The sequence below is a fragment of the Diadema antillarum genome, unplaced genomic scaffold (assembly GCF_040938485.1).
Source record: "Diadema antillarum isolate AM-2024a unplaced genomic scaffold, OU_Dant_1.0 scf00000004, whole genome shotgun sequence".
In the NCBI taxonomy this organism is placed as follows: Eukaryota; Metazoa; Echinodermata; class Echinoidea; order Diadematoida; family Diadematidae; genus Diadema; species Diadema antillarum.
Genome location: NW_027270893.1, coordinates 1,885,063 through 1,901,373, shown reverse-complemented (window position 1 = coordinate 1,901,373; position 16,311 = coordinate 1,885,063). Strand labels below are relative to the sequence as shown.

At 39.3% G+C, this 16,311-nt stretch overlaps 1 protein-coding gene across 1 annotated transcript in view; it reads right to left on the bottom strand.

The window, feature by feature from the left end:
• Positions 1-16,311, bottom strand: part of LOC139745495 (uncharacterized) — a 45,769-nt gene that overhangs the window by 14,698 nt on the left and 14,760 nt on the right. The window contains exons 2-6 of the mRNA XM_071655917.1: positions 8,031-8,114; positions 3,859-4,085; positions 1,636-1,905; positions 1,013-1,255; positions 217-371 (exon numbers count right to left, since the gene is read on the bottom strand). Coding sequence (XP_071512018.1) covers positions 217-371; positions 1,013-1,255; positions 1,636-1,905; positions 3,859-4,085; positions 8,031-8,114 — 979 coding nt within the window. The remainder of the gene's footprint in view (positions 1-216; positions 372-1,012; positions 1,256-1,635; positions 1,906-3,858; positions 4,086-8,030; positions 8,115-16,311) is intronic.

The following is a 16,311-nucleotide window of genomic DNA, read 5'->3' as shown; positions in this document are numbered from 1 at the left end:
AGAAAGGGGGGCGTGCGCCCCTTGCGCCCCCTCTGGATCCGCCACTGAATAGCAAAATCAAAGGAAATAATATACCAGTGAGGGAAATTACTTTGTAGTTGACCAATGTGCACAGTTATTATCATAATAGGGATGTGGCGACAGCACAAGAAACAACCAAACAAAACAATACCAAACTAGAAGATACCACAAAAGACATCTACTTCGCCCCATTACCTCTCTCCTCCGAAGAGGAACAAGGCATCCACAGTCCTGGGCTCCACATCCGAGCCATCGGTCGATATGAGCGTGAGGTTGTGGCCGTCCACGGACACCTTCATGGGCGTGTTGGTGATCCCACTGCTCACCAATCGGAACCGGTACCTACGACCCTACAGGAATTGGAGGTATGACGGGAAGGCAAAGAATCAGTTGGTGTGTGTGTTTGTTTGTGTGTGTGTGTGTGTGTGTGTGTGTGTGTGTGTGTGTGTGTGTGTGTATGTGTGTGTGTGTGTTGTGAGTGAAGATACGGTATGGGGGGGGGGGGGGAGTGGAGGGGTCAAAAAGTGGACTTTAATCAAGTTCTCATAGATTAACATCACATTTAATGCTTCGTTTCTTCTCTTTGGTCCACTCCCTAAAACTTTTCCTAACACAGTGGTTTTTAACAAATAATTGTTTCATATACAGATTATGGACTTTCTAATTTCTATCTGTTCAGCTTTCATGTATGTTTATCACATAATTTATTATTTTGTATTGCATTGATTTGTTATATCGATTGTTACATCTGAAAGAATTTTTGATACAATGTATTGGAAATATTGGATTCATAATCATTTTTTCTTTATTTTGCCTCCGCTGACTGCCTATTCAAATTTTATGATTTTGTTATTCAGTCACGCAAATAATTTGTAAATAGTGTGACTCTTCATGATTGTTCTAATAAAACATAAAATTAAAAAAAAATAATCATTATTGACAGAAATGATATTCATAATTCCAATCAGACTCAACGCAGAATAATATTCACCTGTTCTACTTCAAACACTTCCCGAGGAGTGACGTAAGAAGGCGCAGGTGATTCTAAACTCGTGGAATCCATGTACACGGCGAACTGGCCCTTCCCGTTGATGAGGATCGAATCCGGGTTGTCTTCCCCACGAGCGTGATGGTGATCGGCGAAGACCTGAGCAGCCGGTCTGTGTATCCAGTCGTTCATCATCACCATGTGTTCTGGCAGATCAAGATCGTAGAGGGCGCGCTGTCGATTGGTCTTGGAAAGAGAAATGGTGGGGGGGGGGGGGGGCGGTAAATTGGGTGAGATAAAGGTATAAGAATGCGGTAGGCTCCGTGTCTATTCAAAGTAAGATCGCATTAACATATATGAGTCGCTCAATGTTGATGTAGTGGACCCCCAAATATGCCCCATTTTTGTTTTATTAACTGTTTTCACCTAACGCTGTAATTTTCTGTGAAGAAATAGAGAAATGAAATTAAATATAATCAGTAATATTATTCACCACTGAAAATCTGGTACTATGAACTGAAAGTTAGCTAAGCAAATTTGATACAAACTGAAGGTAATTGCCAGTTGATATTTGGAGCTTGTGAGAGCTTGCGTGCAGGTTCATGGCACCGATTTTCTTTTCGTACCTTATCTGGAGGTCGGACGACCAGGGGACCGAAAAGGCCATCCGCCCTGTGCATACCAGTATGCCCGTGCCACATGTGCGTGCCCGCGTGGTCGGCAGTGAAGTTGTAGGTGAACTTGGTGTGAGGCCCAATGGGACACTGGGTCAGCATACTGACGCCGTCCATGTACGGGGTGCCCCTCTGGTAGATACCGTGGGCGTGAATGCTGATGCCCTCGCCGTTGTCTGCGTGGTTGATCACGGTTAGAACGACTTGGTCGTCCTGACAAACCTGACATCATTTAAACAAGTAGAAAAACATATGTGAAATCAACTTATTATTCACTGCATATTGCCGCAAAGGAGACTATGAGTGAAAGGAAGGAAGCTACACTGGACAATAGTTTTGGTTGAGACCTGGGGCCCGTTTCATAAAACTTGTCATCAGTGACAAGTTGTCATAGATGAGACAAACTACTGAAATCCTTGCATCTGATTGGCTGAGAGCAAATTTGTCATAGAAATGTGGCAGTTGTCAGTGATAACAAGCTTTATGAAACGGGCCCCTGGTTTCAGATTTTTATTTATTTTTTTTTTTGCGAGATAATGAGAAACCTCTTATATGAAAGGGCATGTAATTCCAAAAAGAATTCAACGTTTTGTTCGGTGATTAAAAAAAAAAAAAAAAAAAAAAAAAAAAAAAGGTTTTGAAATGGGTGAGATACCCAAACAAAGCGATCCTAAGAAAAGGCGGGACCCACCTTTTTTAATAGGATCGCTTGGTTTTACCTTCTTTTTTTTTTTGATATCTTAGCCATTTCAAAACCAATTTTCAGCAAATGAACTTTAAATTCCTCTTAGAATGGTATGCTCTGTGGCATTTCAGAAATGAATTTTTAGAGTCTCTCAAAAGATTAAAAGCTCATTTCTAATTTCTATCAATAGGCCTACTATACCATAAGGAGCAGAGTGTACAGTTGTTCAATGTTGAGCGGTACATTGCCACGGTAGTTTTTTGTTTTGTTTTGTTATTTCCCAATAGAAAGCATGCAGATAATCATTGCTGGTTGAGCTGGCTCCCTGGGTGTTGGGTTGGGTTGGGTACGTTGAGTTAAATATTCAGTTATTTATGATGTTTTTTTTTTTGTTTTCTCTCTATCTTTCTCTCTTTCTTTCTCTCTCTCTCTCTCTCTCTCTCTCTCTCTCTTGCAGTTCTGTTTTGTTAATTGTCTAAATATAATGAAGTTAAAATGAAATGCTGTAAGGGAATATGGGCTATATGGTTTACATGGAAACTTCAAATTTATGCATTGTGCGTTAACTTTATGAATTTTAAGTGAGTCAGGTTTTGATGTCTGTAGCAATTTAAGAGTTGACAGACATATATGCAATGTATTAATAATATTTTTTTCTTAGTTTTGTTAGGCAGAAAATGACCTCTGATATTTGAATAGAATAAGAAAGGTGGGTAGTTACACATATCTTAAATTGACACTTACAAAGGAACAGTTGTTTTGTTTTTGTTGTTGTTTAGATGTATGCCTGTTAATGAAATATGTATTTTTTTTTTATATTGTAAACTGACTGTTTTGGGTGCACCAGGTGGGTTGGGGAGGATGGCCTGAGGGCCCAAGTCATTCAGCTGGCTCTTTCCAGACCCGGGCTGCCCAACCTGGTGCACCCTTACCACTCCAGTGTGTTCTGATTTCAAAATAATGTTTATGTACTATGATATTTGTGAATGAAAGCCGAATAAAACATAATAATAATAATAATAATAATAATAATAATAATACTAATAATAATAATAATAATAATAACAATAATAATAATAATGATAAAAATAATAATAACAATGATAATAATAATAATAATAATCCCTTTAAATGCCCCTCCAAAGGACTAAGAAACGAGGATAAGGTATCTTGCCCGGGGGCACCACCGTTGCATCCATGAGACCCTATTATAACCATGCTTGGTGAACTCATTGCTGATCATCAGTGGTCTTATCCAAGACGACAAGAAGCACTGGAAGGCAGTCTTTTGTTCATTTGTTTCATATTTGTATCTGAGAAGTTAGCTGGATAGCCCATATTTATCTACACTTGCTGGTCTTCTATGGAGTTACCGGTTGCTAAGATTATCATTATGCTATAGTGTGTTAATAATTGCGCTATATCATCCTGCTTTCATTCAAGATTATAGTTATTCATTACGAAAGATTTTCATCTAAGACGATAGAAACCTCTATCGATGGTCCAGGAAAAGTTCGGTTGGCGACCATGATGAGTTTGGGAATGCCATTAGCCGCCACACAGTCCGGTCTATCGCAGTCCGACATGGTACATGGGCAGTTGTAGCAGGCCTTCGACATGGTGTAATACCACTCCACCACCAACGTGTACTCGCACACAATTGGGCCATCGGCCGTGCTGCAGTCACGTAGGCACGGGTGTGGTGTCCCGGATGTGGCTATAGGGTTAGAAAGAAAACACATGAACATAATTTCATATACATAAACATATATATCCACATGTACATGTATTGACTCATTGCTTTACCAAGACCAGGGGCGTCACCAGCTTTTTTTCAAGGGGGTGCGTTTTGACAATAATGTAACAAGATTTTTTTTTTTGGACAGACATTTAGGATATAGGAAGCTCTAAATCCCTAGACTTTTACCGTTGTTGAGGGAAACCAACCGGGGAAAGGGCACCGGCGTAGCTAGGATTTCATCTTTTACAGTAAAAAAAACTACCATTTGGAGCTATATTTTTTTCGCTTTGGAAATAAAGGGGGGAAGGGCGCACCGGGCGCAGCTGCCGGCAATTACTGGCAGCAACATCAGGAGAAAGGCATAACAATTAAATGCGAGCGAGCGGAGCGAGCGAGCTTGAATATTTTGACATTTTACAGTACAAAAAAAAAAACCCTGCCGTTTGTTGGTATATTTTTTTCGCTTTGGAAATAAAGGGAGGGGGCGCACCGGGCGGAACTGCTGGCAATTACTGGCAGCAACATCAGGCGAATATTGCATAACGATTAAATGCGAGCGAGCTTGAAAATTTTATATTTTACAGTCCAAAAGCTGCCGTTCTTAGCCATATTTTTTCGCTTTGGAAATCAAGGGGGGGGGGGGGGGTCGCACCGGGCGGAACTGCTGGCAATTACTAGCAGCAACATCAGGTGAATTGCATAACGATTAAATGCGAGCCAGCGAAGAGAGCGAGCTTGAAAATGTTACATTTTACAGTCCAAAAACTGCCGTTCTTAGCCATAATTTTTCGCTTTGGAAATTAAGGAGGGGGGGGGGGGGAGCGCATGCCACCGAGCGCAACTGCTGGCAATTACTGGCACTGGCAGCAACATCAGGTGAATTGAATAACGATTCAATGCGAGCGAGCGAAGAGAGCGAGCTTGGAAATTTTGACATTTTACAGTAGAAAAACTGCCGTTTATAGCTATATTTTTTCGCTTTGAAAATTAAGGGGGGGGGGGGGAGCGCACCGGGCGCAACTGCAGACAATTACTGGCAGGGAATAACATCAAGGGAATTGCATAAAGATTAAATGCGAGCGAGCGAAGAGAGCGAGCTTCAAAATTTTACATTTTACAGTCCAAAAACTGCCGTTCTTAGCCATATTTTTTCGCTTTGGAAATTAAGGGGGGCGCACCGGGCGGAACTGCTGGCAATTACTGGCAGCAACATCAGGTGAATTGAATAACGATTCAATGCGAGCGAGCGAAGAGAGCGAGCTTAAAATTTTTGACATTTTACAGTAGAAAAACTGCCGTTTGTAGCTATATTTTTTCTCTTTGGAAATTAAGGGGGGGGGGGCCGCACCGGGCGCAACTGCAGACAATTACTGGCAGTAACATCAGGGGAATTGCATAGAGATTAAATGCGAGCGAGCGAAGAGAGCGAGCTTGAAAATTTTACATTTTACAGTCCAAAAACTGCAATTCTTAGCCATAGTTTTTCGCTTTGGAAATTAAGGGAAGGGGCGCACCGGGCAGAACTGCTGGCAATTACTGGCAGCAACATCAGGTGAATTTCATAACGATTAGATGCGAGCGAGCTTGAAAATTTTACATTTTACAGTCCAAAAACTGCCGTTCTTAGCCATAATTTTTCGCTTTGGAAATTAAGGGGGAGGGAGCGCATGCCACCGAGCGCAACTGCTGGCAATTACTGGCACTGGCAGCAACATCAGGTGAATTGAATAACGATTCAAAGCGAGCGAGCGAAGAGAGCGAGCTTGAAAATTGTGACATTTTACAGTAGAAAAACTGCCGTTTATAGCTATATTTTTTCGCTTTGAAAATTAAGGGGGGGGGGCGCACCGGGCGCAACTGCAGACAATACTGGCAGGGAATAACATCAAGGGAATTGCATAAAGATTAAATGCGAGCGAGCGAAGAGAGCGAGCTTCAAAATTTTACATTTTACAGTCCAAAACCTGCCGTTCTTAGCCATATTTTTTCGCTTTGGAAATTAAGGGGAGGGGCGCACCGGGCGGAACTGCTGGCAATTACTGGCAGCAACATCAGGTGAATTGAATAACGATTCAATGCGAGCGAGCGAAGAGAGCGAGCTTAAAATTTTTGACATTTTACAGTAGAAAAACTGCCGTTTGTAGCTATATTTTTTCGCTTTGGAAATTAAGGGGGGGGGGGGGCCGCACCGGGCGCAACTGCAGACAATTACTGGCAGTAACATCAGGGGAATTGCATAGAGATTAAATGCGAGCGAGCGAAGAGAGCGAGCTTGAAAATTTTACATTTTACAGTCCAAAAACTGCAATTCTTAGCCATAGTTTTTCGCTTTGGAAATTAAGGGAAGGGGCGCACCGGGCGGAACTGCTGGCAATTACTTGCAGCAACATCAGGTGAACTGCATAACGATTAAATGCGAGCGAGCGTGAAAATTTTACATTTTACACTCCAAAAACTGCCGTTCCTAGCCATGATTTTTCGCTTTGGAAATTAAGGGGGGTGGAGCGCATGCCACCGGACGCAACTGATGGTAATTACTGGCAGCAACATCATATGAATTGCATAACGATTCAATGCGAGCGAGCGAAGAGAGCGAGCTTGAAAATTTTGACATTTTACAGTAGAAAAACTGCCGTTTGTAGCTATATTTTTTCGCTTTGGAAATTAAGGGGGGGGGGGGGGCGCACCGGGCGCAACTGGACGATTACTGGCAGTAACATCAGGGGAATCACGCGAGCGAGCTTGAAAATGTTGACATTTTACAGTCCCAAAACTGCCGTTTGATGCTATATCTTTTTTTTTTTTTTTTTTTGCTTTGGAAATTGAGGGAGCGCACCGGGCGCAACTGCTGGCAATTACTGGCAGCAATATTAGGAGAATTTAAATGCGAGCGAGCGGAGCGAGTGAGCTTGAAAATGGTGACATTTTACAGTCCCCAAACTGCCGTTTGTAGCTATATTTTTTGCAGTAAGGGGGGGGGGGGGCACCGGGTGGAACTGCCGGCAATTACTGGCAGCAACTTCAGGAGAATGGCATTACGACTAAATGCCAGCGAGCGAGCTTGAAAATTTTGACATTTTACAGTCCAAAAGCTGCCGTTTGTAGCTATACTTTTTCGCTTTGGAAATTAAGAGGGGGCGGAGACGCCCGGTGCGCCCCTCCCCCTTGATCCGCCACTGGTAGTCAAGGGTGTCGGTTTATGTTCATGACTGGGGGAGGTATGACCAAAGAGGTGGCGTCGAAGTGACCAAGTATGGGAAGGATGTCCAAAATCTATGTATATAGTCAACACTGTACAGAATACACTTGCACTAGTAGATAATTATGTATAAAATCAGTGCTGCCAGAACCAGGGGTGCGAATTGCTTTTGCCCACGATTTTTTTCTTTTGTTTGTGTTTTTGTCCCCGATGCAAAATTTCAAAAAATAAATAAATAAATAGATAAAAAATAATAATCATTTAGTGTCCGGCGTTGAGGTCGCTCACAGACTGAAGGGTTTTTTTGTTTTTTTTTAAAGGGTCTAAAAGGGGGGGGGGGTGCGTTCGCACCCCCCCCCCCCCCCCCGGTGACGCCCATGAAGACTGTAGGAAAAAGCCCTTGAAGATCTCATTGAACACCATTACCGCATCGATCCTACATGAATAACAATTTCTCTACCAGGGTACGGAAAAAAGCAGAACAAGAAAAAAAAAAACAAACTTAGTTGAAACATCATGATCCGACCTCGTGCGATTCGAAATCAACCAGCTAACAGTCCATAATGTTTGTAACCACATAACTACGTTAACACGGGATCTTCCATGAAATGAAGTGCATTCTAAATTGCATTATACATTTCTTTAAGTTACAAAGAAATAAAACATAAAAACCTACAAGACAGAAAAGTTGGAGGAAACTGAGAATGAGTTTCCCAGCTCACCTGAGACTAAAGGTACATCGTCTCCGAAGACACCAGTCTGGGGCTCTTGGTCGGTTGACCTGACACACCTTGCCGCCGCCTCATCTGTGTAGGGCGGAATAGTATGTGCAAAATCGTGTTTCTATGTTTGTTTTGCCTTGTTTTGTGTTTTGTAAACCATCACTACACGCAATCATTTAGATTGTGGAAAGAAATACTGGTGCATAGAAATATTGGTGTTAGTAAATTACTGTTACAATGGGGGAAAAAAATTGCAATCTGACACTCATCTCTGTACATTTTATTCGAGCTCTACAGAAACATTTGCACACTTGTTTTGGGAACATGATGTTAAAGGGATGGTACAGTATTGGCGGAGATGAGAATTGGGATTTCAACTTTTTGCAAGATACCAAGAAAACATTTATGATATAGTACAGAGCATACCATTTTAAGAGGAATTCAAAGTTTATTTGATGAAGATCGGGTTTGGAATGACTGAAACATCCAAAAACAAAGTAAAAGAAAGCGATAGTAATAAAGTGTGGGTCCCGCACTTTATTAGAATCGCTCTTTTTGGGATATCTCGGCCATTTCAAAACCAATTTTTATCTAATAAACGTTGAATTCCTCATAGAATTACATGCTCTTTCATATTTCATAAGAGGTTTCTCATTATCCCACAAAAAAATGTTAGAAACCAGAAATTAGGTCTCAACCAAGACTGTACGATCCCTTTAACCAAAGGTTTATTGCTCAAATACAGGAACTTATGTAACAGAATCAAACTCAAATTATTAGAAGTGCTTTTATACTTGGTTCTACAGAAACACGAAGTTTTTACAAGGTGGTGCATTTGTATGCAAAATACTTTATATTTTCTATAAGAAATAAAAAGAAATCATTACATTTCAGCCAATTTTGTCTTTTTGTAAAGCAAGCGAAGAAAGTAGATGAATAAATGTCTGAAAAAAAAACTAAATGTTTCGTATCTAATATCAATTGGAATCGTATTTACATTATTTAGACGTTTTATTGTAGCTGCCTGTCAATTTTTTTTTTTTATTTGTCTTTATGTATTGTATGTGACATTTACTTTGTACCTGAATGTTTAAGTGAATAAAATTTCTTTGTGGAAAAAAAATACAAATGACAGGTACTGAAAAAGAAGAGAAGGCGGAAGAAGGTTGTGATGATGACGACAATGACAGATGATAAAAGTAAAGCAACAAGGAAAAAGAAGAAGATGATGATGATGTGCAGGGCAGAATATTATGCAAAGTAATTTTTGTTTTGTTTTTGTTTTGTTTTGTTTTGTAAGTCAGCACTACAGACATTAGATAGGGACACATACTATACAAACGACATGTACTCAAAGAAAAGAGAAGGCGGAAAAGGGTTGTGATGATAACGACAGTGTCACAAACGATGAAAAAAGACCACGATGAGATTTAAAAAAATACCTAACGGTATACAGTAAATGGTAAAGCAGTTTGAAGGGAGAAAGAGAAAAGAGGGAGAGAGAAAAATACGTCGTTTACATGTATGATAATACTTTCGCACTATTACCAATGTGTCCCCAAGTATAAGTTTGATTATAATCGCACCACAAGGCCAGAAATTCTTACTTTCTTGTTTCAGTCCACCTATTTATCTCTACTTTTACACTGTCCCTGTCTTATTTTCACTTTTTGGGACTACATAGCTGTGACACCTCCCTGGACAAGAGAAGAGCTGGGCAATTACAATTAGGTCGATTACGTAACGACGCCATCATGCGCGTAGGCGGCGCAATGACTGTTCGGATTAATCCCGGACGCAGTCGCGCGCAAAACGTCCCAACTTTATACGAAACATAAAAATCAACCATAAAACCATCAGTGTGACGCTCCTCGACTTTTTTCATTGTGTGTGTGTGTGTGTGTGTGTGTGTGTGTGTGTGTGTGTGTGTGAGTGTGTGTGTGTCTGTGTGCGGGTGTTGGCACGCGGTACACCGGGTGTCGGTCATTTTTACAAGTCATGCTTTATTTTGTGTGTTTGGTGCAGCTGCAGCTGCTTGTTATTGCGGTGACTTTATTGACCAGAGTAAACGTGATAACCGGTCTGAACGAATTTATGTTTTATAGTTGTCGTACCATTACGTAGTCGGAAAGGTTGCCTGCCCCCTCCCCCTGAGCTACCCCTCCGCTCCTCGCCTCCTTCGGAGCATTATGTGTATAAACTTTAAAGCATAATGGAAGTGTACGGGATACTTCAGAAGGATGGGGGGGGGGGGGGGATAGTGTCACCCACGTACATTTTGGGTGAAGTTGAACGAATGTGTCCGTTTCACACGAGAAACTTTAATTATTAAAATCTTTGGTGCCAGTCAGTGTGCGGGTGGTGAAATAATTCTCCTGATACGTGTATGAATGTGACTGTGACTATAGTTATGTTGTTGTCGAAATTATGACGAAATTTGAGGGCGAAGACCAAGGATGTCCAACTTTTCGATACCTGAAGTTTAAAAGCTTATTATGTCATGTTTCGTCCTCTTTCATTGCCTCTTCTTCCGCTGTTTGGTTTGAATTAACATATGACCATAGCAGCAAGTGCTCGCAATGGTGTGAACAAATTAAGTCAAAGATACACTACATTTTTGTAACAACTATTACACCTTACTCTTCGTAAGATAGAACACCATTCTCTAGCTTCAAACATACTCATTCTTTTAGTCAACCATAATTCGCGCGTATATGGATATAATATACATGTAATACCACGTCAGATTAAACAGTGACTGCATGCCATCTACGTACTGCACAGATGAAAGGGAACGACTATTGAAAAATTATTATCCTTCATGACTCTGAGCTGAAGTTGATCCATTGCTGGAGGGGCACAAGGTCACATTATAATTATAAAGAGGGTACTATAGCTACTAAAGGCATTTAGAGCTGAAACCTTATCATGTTGTTTATCGCCCAACAATTAATTGACCAAGTCAAAATACACTCACAAAGACCTGGGCTTCATTTGATTTCGTAAAACTTCTTATTTGTAACAACTGCTGCATTTCTATGACAAATCTGCTCTCCACTAATCAGATGCAAGGATTTCAGTAGCTTATAACAACTATCTTAACTTGTTATTGATGACAAGTTTTAAGAAACCTAGCGCTGATTATGTCAATGATATCCATACCTCGAGTTCAAGTTATTTAAATGTCCTAAAAGAAGTTTGTGTACTTCGAAACTTTGCTTCATCATCAACAAAGAAATGTACAGTGAGAGAGGGAAAAAATGGTCTGTCAATATGATAATTAAGCACTCTGAAGATAGAATCAGATATCAATAGTGGTTCCATGACATTTGCTCTTGCGACAATTGCTCCCATAAGATATCTGCACACTTTAAAACCAAACATAAATTCTATCCACGAACATAACCCTAACCCTAATCTCGATCCTCACATCAAACTACACCAAAAACCCTATGACAACCTAAAACGGTATCAGAAGCCCAACCTTATAATCCTATGAGTCCTTGGACAAAATGAGTCTTTATGAGCAGTTGTCACCGGAGGAAAAGTCGTGTCACAATTGACGGTACTACTGTCACTGAATGTGAGTACTCTTCTCACATATCCTTGTTGATGTTCCTCACTGAGGCTCTTATCCAGTGAGAGTGTTGATGGTATGTTATGCTGGTAGTCAATGACGTGAATACAAGCAATCAAACTTTAAAGAGAAAGGTCACTCCACGTTCAAGATGACTTCATTTGAATAAAGCGAATTCAATCAAACAGAACCGTAACAGTTTCGTTACATTATTTGAAAAAAAAAGAGGAAAGTGATACTTTGAGTTTTTGAATTGGCACAGAAACAAGTTGGGAGGGAAAATTATGCCATCATCTCGTGAACCTTCCACCGACCTGAGAAGAATTCTTTATTTCCGCATCTCATTAATATGTCGTTTAAAGGCATACTTTATCATTTGCAGATGAAACAAAAACCCACTTTTACTGCTTTAAAATGTTTTTACATGTGAGTTAGGGATAGAAACAACCACTGTAAAAAAATTGAGTTCGTATAATACACAAAATACACAAAATGTGAACAACAGATATGATAAATATATTTCCAGACTAAACCGTCTACAGCTACAGTGTATTGAGAAAAACACTGATATCTCCTTATATTTCAGGTTTCATTGCAAAAATTTTATATGGTATAGGATATTTTGTGATACAACAGACCTATGCATATATGCATCAAATGTTATATCTTGAACATTTTTGAAATCACTATTCCCAAAGGTATACAGGACCTTTAAACCCAGCGAATGTGCTCAATGCAAATCAATTCAATTCAAATCATTTCGATTCAATTCCATTTAATTCATTTAACTTATTCTCATTCTTTGTTTCCCATCAAAACGTAACACAGTATAGTTAATCAGGAATTACATCGTAGGCATACATTCGATTGAGCAAAGGATAAACTGATAGTTAACAAAAATATGTATATGCATACCGGCAAAATACAAAGTCATGTTTAGAGGGGAAAAGAATTGAGAGGTCCACCAAAAAGCGTGTTTATATATTGTAGCCACTCAAAAGATACCTATGAAAATACTTACTTTCAATTACTTCGCACAGAAATGATATTTAGACAGGACGGAACAAAACACGAGAAACACAAAAACATAGCATGACTTGACTGAAGATGTACAAAGGAATGAGGCAAAATAGAACAAATTGAAGAAAGGAATGTCTAAATTCAAATTGACATCTCCTACATGTAAATAATATTATTGTTATTTTTAACAAATACAGTGTACGTCAATACCTAAGATAAAAGACAAGAAACAAACTTTCTTCATTCACGCCCTAATTGAAAAAAGAAAATGCCCTTGACTTCAAGAGAAGGAGACCACTGTGTGTATTATATATACGTGTGTGCCTGCGCGTTATAGGAAAGGGTATTTTTATGTGGGGAAAATTGTAAATCCTAATTCGGACACTCGATTACTTGAATGATAATTCAGTACGTGGAAATGATTTCATTAGGACATGAGAAATCGTGTTTGGTGCTGGAGTTAACTATTAAGACAACAGAAAAAAGGTAATACTGAACACTTTCTATGAGTGTCACATATTCAAATCCAGGCAATGATACTTAAACAACATTTCTGCCAGGCCTGTGATTAACAATTGTTATTTGAATGCAGACCCCTCCAGCATGACTTCGGAATGACAACTCGAAAAAAAATATATTTTCCTTCTTATTTTTTTCTTTATTTCCATACCTTATTGGTGCAACTACGGAGCAACCCCTTTAAAAGACAACAAATGCTTGACAACATGATAACAACTGAAGAAGACAGGTGAAAAACAGTGATATCTCTCTCTAATATGCCATTAGCATGCATTGCTTGGCAAGCAGACACTAGCTGTATTCGTTCCAACTCAATGCCGTACGGCACTGTTCCAGCTTTGATACATAATAGTGGAGCCCTGCTGTGACTGAAAAACGACAACATGTGTCACTGAAAGTGTCGACAAAGATGGTAAGAGAGACAATATGAGAGTCTCAAATCCAATTAGGTCAGAAGTTGCTGAGACAAACAGACAGACAGGCAGACAGACAGACAGACAACAAACAGACAGACAGACAGACAGAGGGAGGGGTGGCTGTCAACTTTTCTCGAAGTACCAGCAGCGGTAAGTATTATCGTGCTTATATCGCTGTTTATATTCTTGTTTATTCGAGTGGGTATAATCCATTAGAGTATAATACATTTGTAAATTATAAAAGCCGTTGCAACAAGCAAGTTTGTAATTAGCCCATGTGAACATTGGACAAACAAGACTTTCCTTGATTCTCAGTGGTTAGTCACTGTCTTTACTCATTGTCAAAACGACATCGTTTAATTTTGCCCGACAGTTCTACATTTATCTAACAATTTTATTTTTATTTTTTATGGAATTCATGTTAACAGAGAATGAACTACAGTATAGTGGAATGGCAATTCAATGTGTGCTTCTATCTGGGAAAGCATCAATTTAATTGTGTTGCATTGAATGCATGAATATCTTTTTCTATTCATTAATATTGCTGAATACCAGACTTGCTCTGCTGTCAGGTTCAAGTGCTATGAAGCGTAAGGTAGATCCTACATGGTTTATAATCACAAATGCTATCGTCACTGAATCTAAAAGCCTACATTTCCTGGATACCACGAATGACATTTTTTTTTGTTCTGCTCATGCGCACAGTGGAACTACGAACTGACTTTTTCGGCTGTTTGCCAGGATGACTCCCCCCCCCCCCCCCTTATATAAAGATGAACGCTTTCAAGCAAATTAAATCGAATCCATTAAATCCAATTCAAGTTTATTATAATATGTTATATATCATAGCTATGAATATCATCAATTATATTCTAATAAGAGCGAAGTGAAAACAAGAGTCACAACTGATATCGCCCCGGCCACGTGAAAACATTGCCTACCAATCAATCAACATTGCAACACATTTCACGTTGTTTCCTGCATGCAGATAACAAGGCATTGACTCTTATTTCGCAACTCATTAGTACCACGGACAATCGTGTGAATGATGTCATCTTAACAGGAAGAGACTTATCTTCATGACCAAGTCACTCGAACTGGCCAAGAATGTTTGATACAGTTAAGTAACGAGAATTAGAGCAAGATTTCGTTCATTGTTTGTTTGTTTGTTGCTTGCTTGTCTTCTTGCAGGCGCCCCCGCCTGGATCCGCCACTGTAGAACGTGCATTAACTTTTGAACCATTTGGACACATAAGAAATTCAAATTCAGTTCAATTCAATTCAATTCAATTCAATTCAATTCAATTCGATTCAATTCGATTCGATTCGATTCAATTCGATTCGATTCGATTCAATTCACTTCAAGTCGATTCGATTCGATTCGATGCGATTCAATTCAATTCAATTCAATTCAATTCAATTCAATTCAATTCAATTCTTTTCAATTCAATTCAAATTAATAGTCTCAGTTGTGAAACAGCCCTCCTTCCGTGTTAATACCCTCTCCTGGATGTGTCTAAAATGTGAACGATTTTCAAAGAGTTGGTACAAACAAACATTCATTTCTGAAGAGAGTTCTAACGAGTGCTATTTGACCCCCTCCCCCCCCCCCCTCTTTCCTTGGTCTCCTCTCACCGTCAACTTGGGGCTGTATCCACTCCCCAAACAAAGTACCGATCTTGTGAAAAACATATGTAGCGTCAAAGTACGCATGACATCGTATGAAGACTTAATCCTCTCTCCTAAAAGTTATAGTTACGGCCATAAAAAGCTGTCTCCCATTACAATGACCATTGGAAGGGAGAAATAAAACCGATAAAGGGGTACTGACCTGTTTTAAAGACAGTAGCATACCGAATATCAAGCTTTTGCTGGAGACATTGAGGCTTACATTCTGCTGATCTTATTCATCAATATTTGTTTGTGTGTTTTTGTTCTTTTTTTGTGGTTTTTTTTCCCTTGGGGAAGATAGAAGGGAGTGCATACGAGTATACAAGATGAAATTCCATTTCCTGTCCTGTATTGAATAGTCTCCATACTATATACTAAAGTCTCCTAAAGTCTTATTTATTGTACAAATCAATGTGCTAATGATAATTATTCTTGTAAAAAAAAGTAGGCAAGCTAAAAATAGATCGACTTGACGCGCGCTTCTGCGCACGCTCAGAACATGTTTTTTTTTTCCTCTAAACGTCCGCGCGTCTAAAGCTCCCTAATATGGCAAAATAAAACCTTTCCAAATAACTAGTTATTTAACAAGGAACATTCTTGACGTTATGACAAGAAATATTTGATGCCTTGTTTTTTGGTTCATTTTCTGAGAGTTCTGGCTGTAAGCTTAACATCTCTAAATCAGAAGCAATTTGGATTGGTTCTTTAAAGGGTTCTCAAAAATTTCCATTTTCGGAGAAAGGTCTTAAATGGAATAAGTCTACTTTTAAAACTCTGGGTATTCATTTTTCTTTGAACATAAGTAATCTGTATGATCTTAACCACAAGACAAAGCTTAAATCCATTGAAAATATTTTGAATTGTTGGCGTGTAAGAAATTTATCTCTGGTCGGGAAGATCTGTGTTATAAAGACCCTATTGCTGCCTCAACTTCTGTATTATTTTTCGGTATTATGTATGAAAATACCAAAGAAATTTTTTAGACAAATAAATATAATACTATATAAATTTATATGGAGTGGTGGAAGTGATAGGGTCAAAAGACACCTCTTGTGTAATGATTACTCTTTGGGTGGTT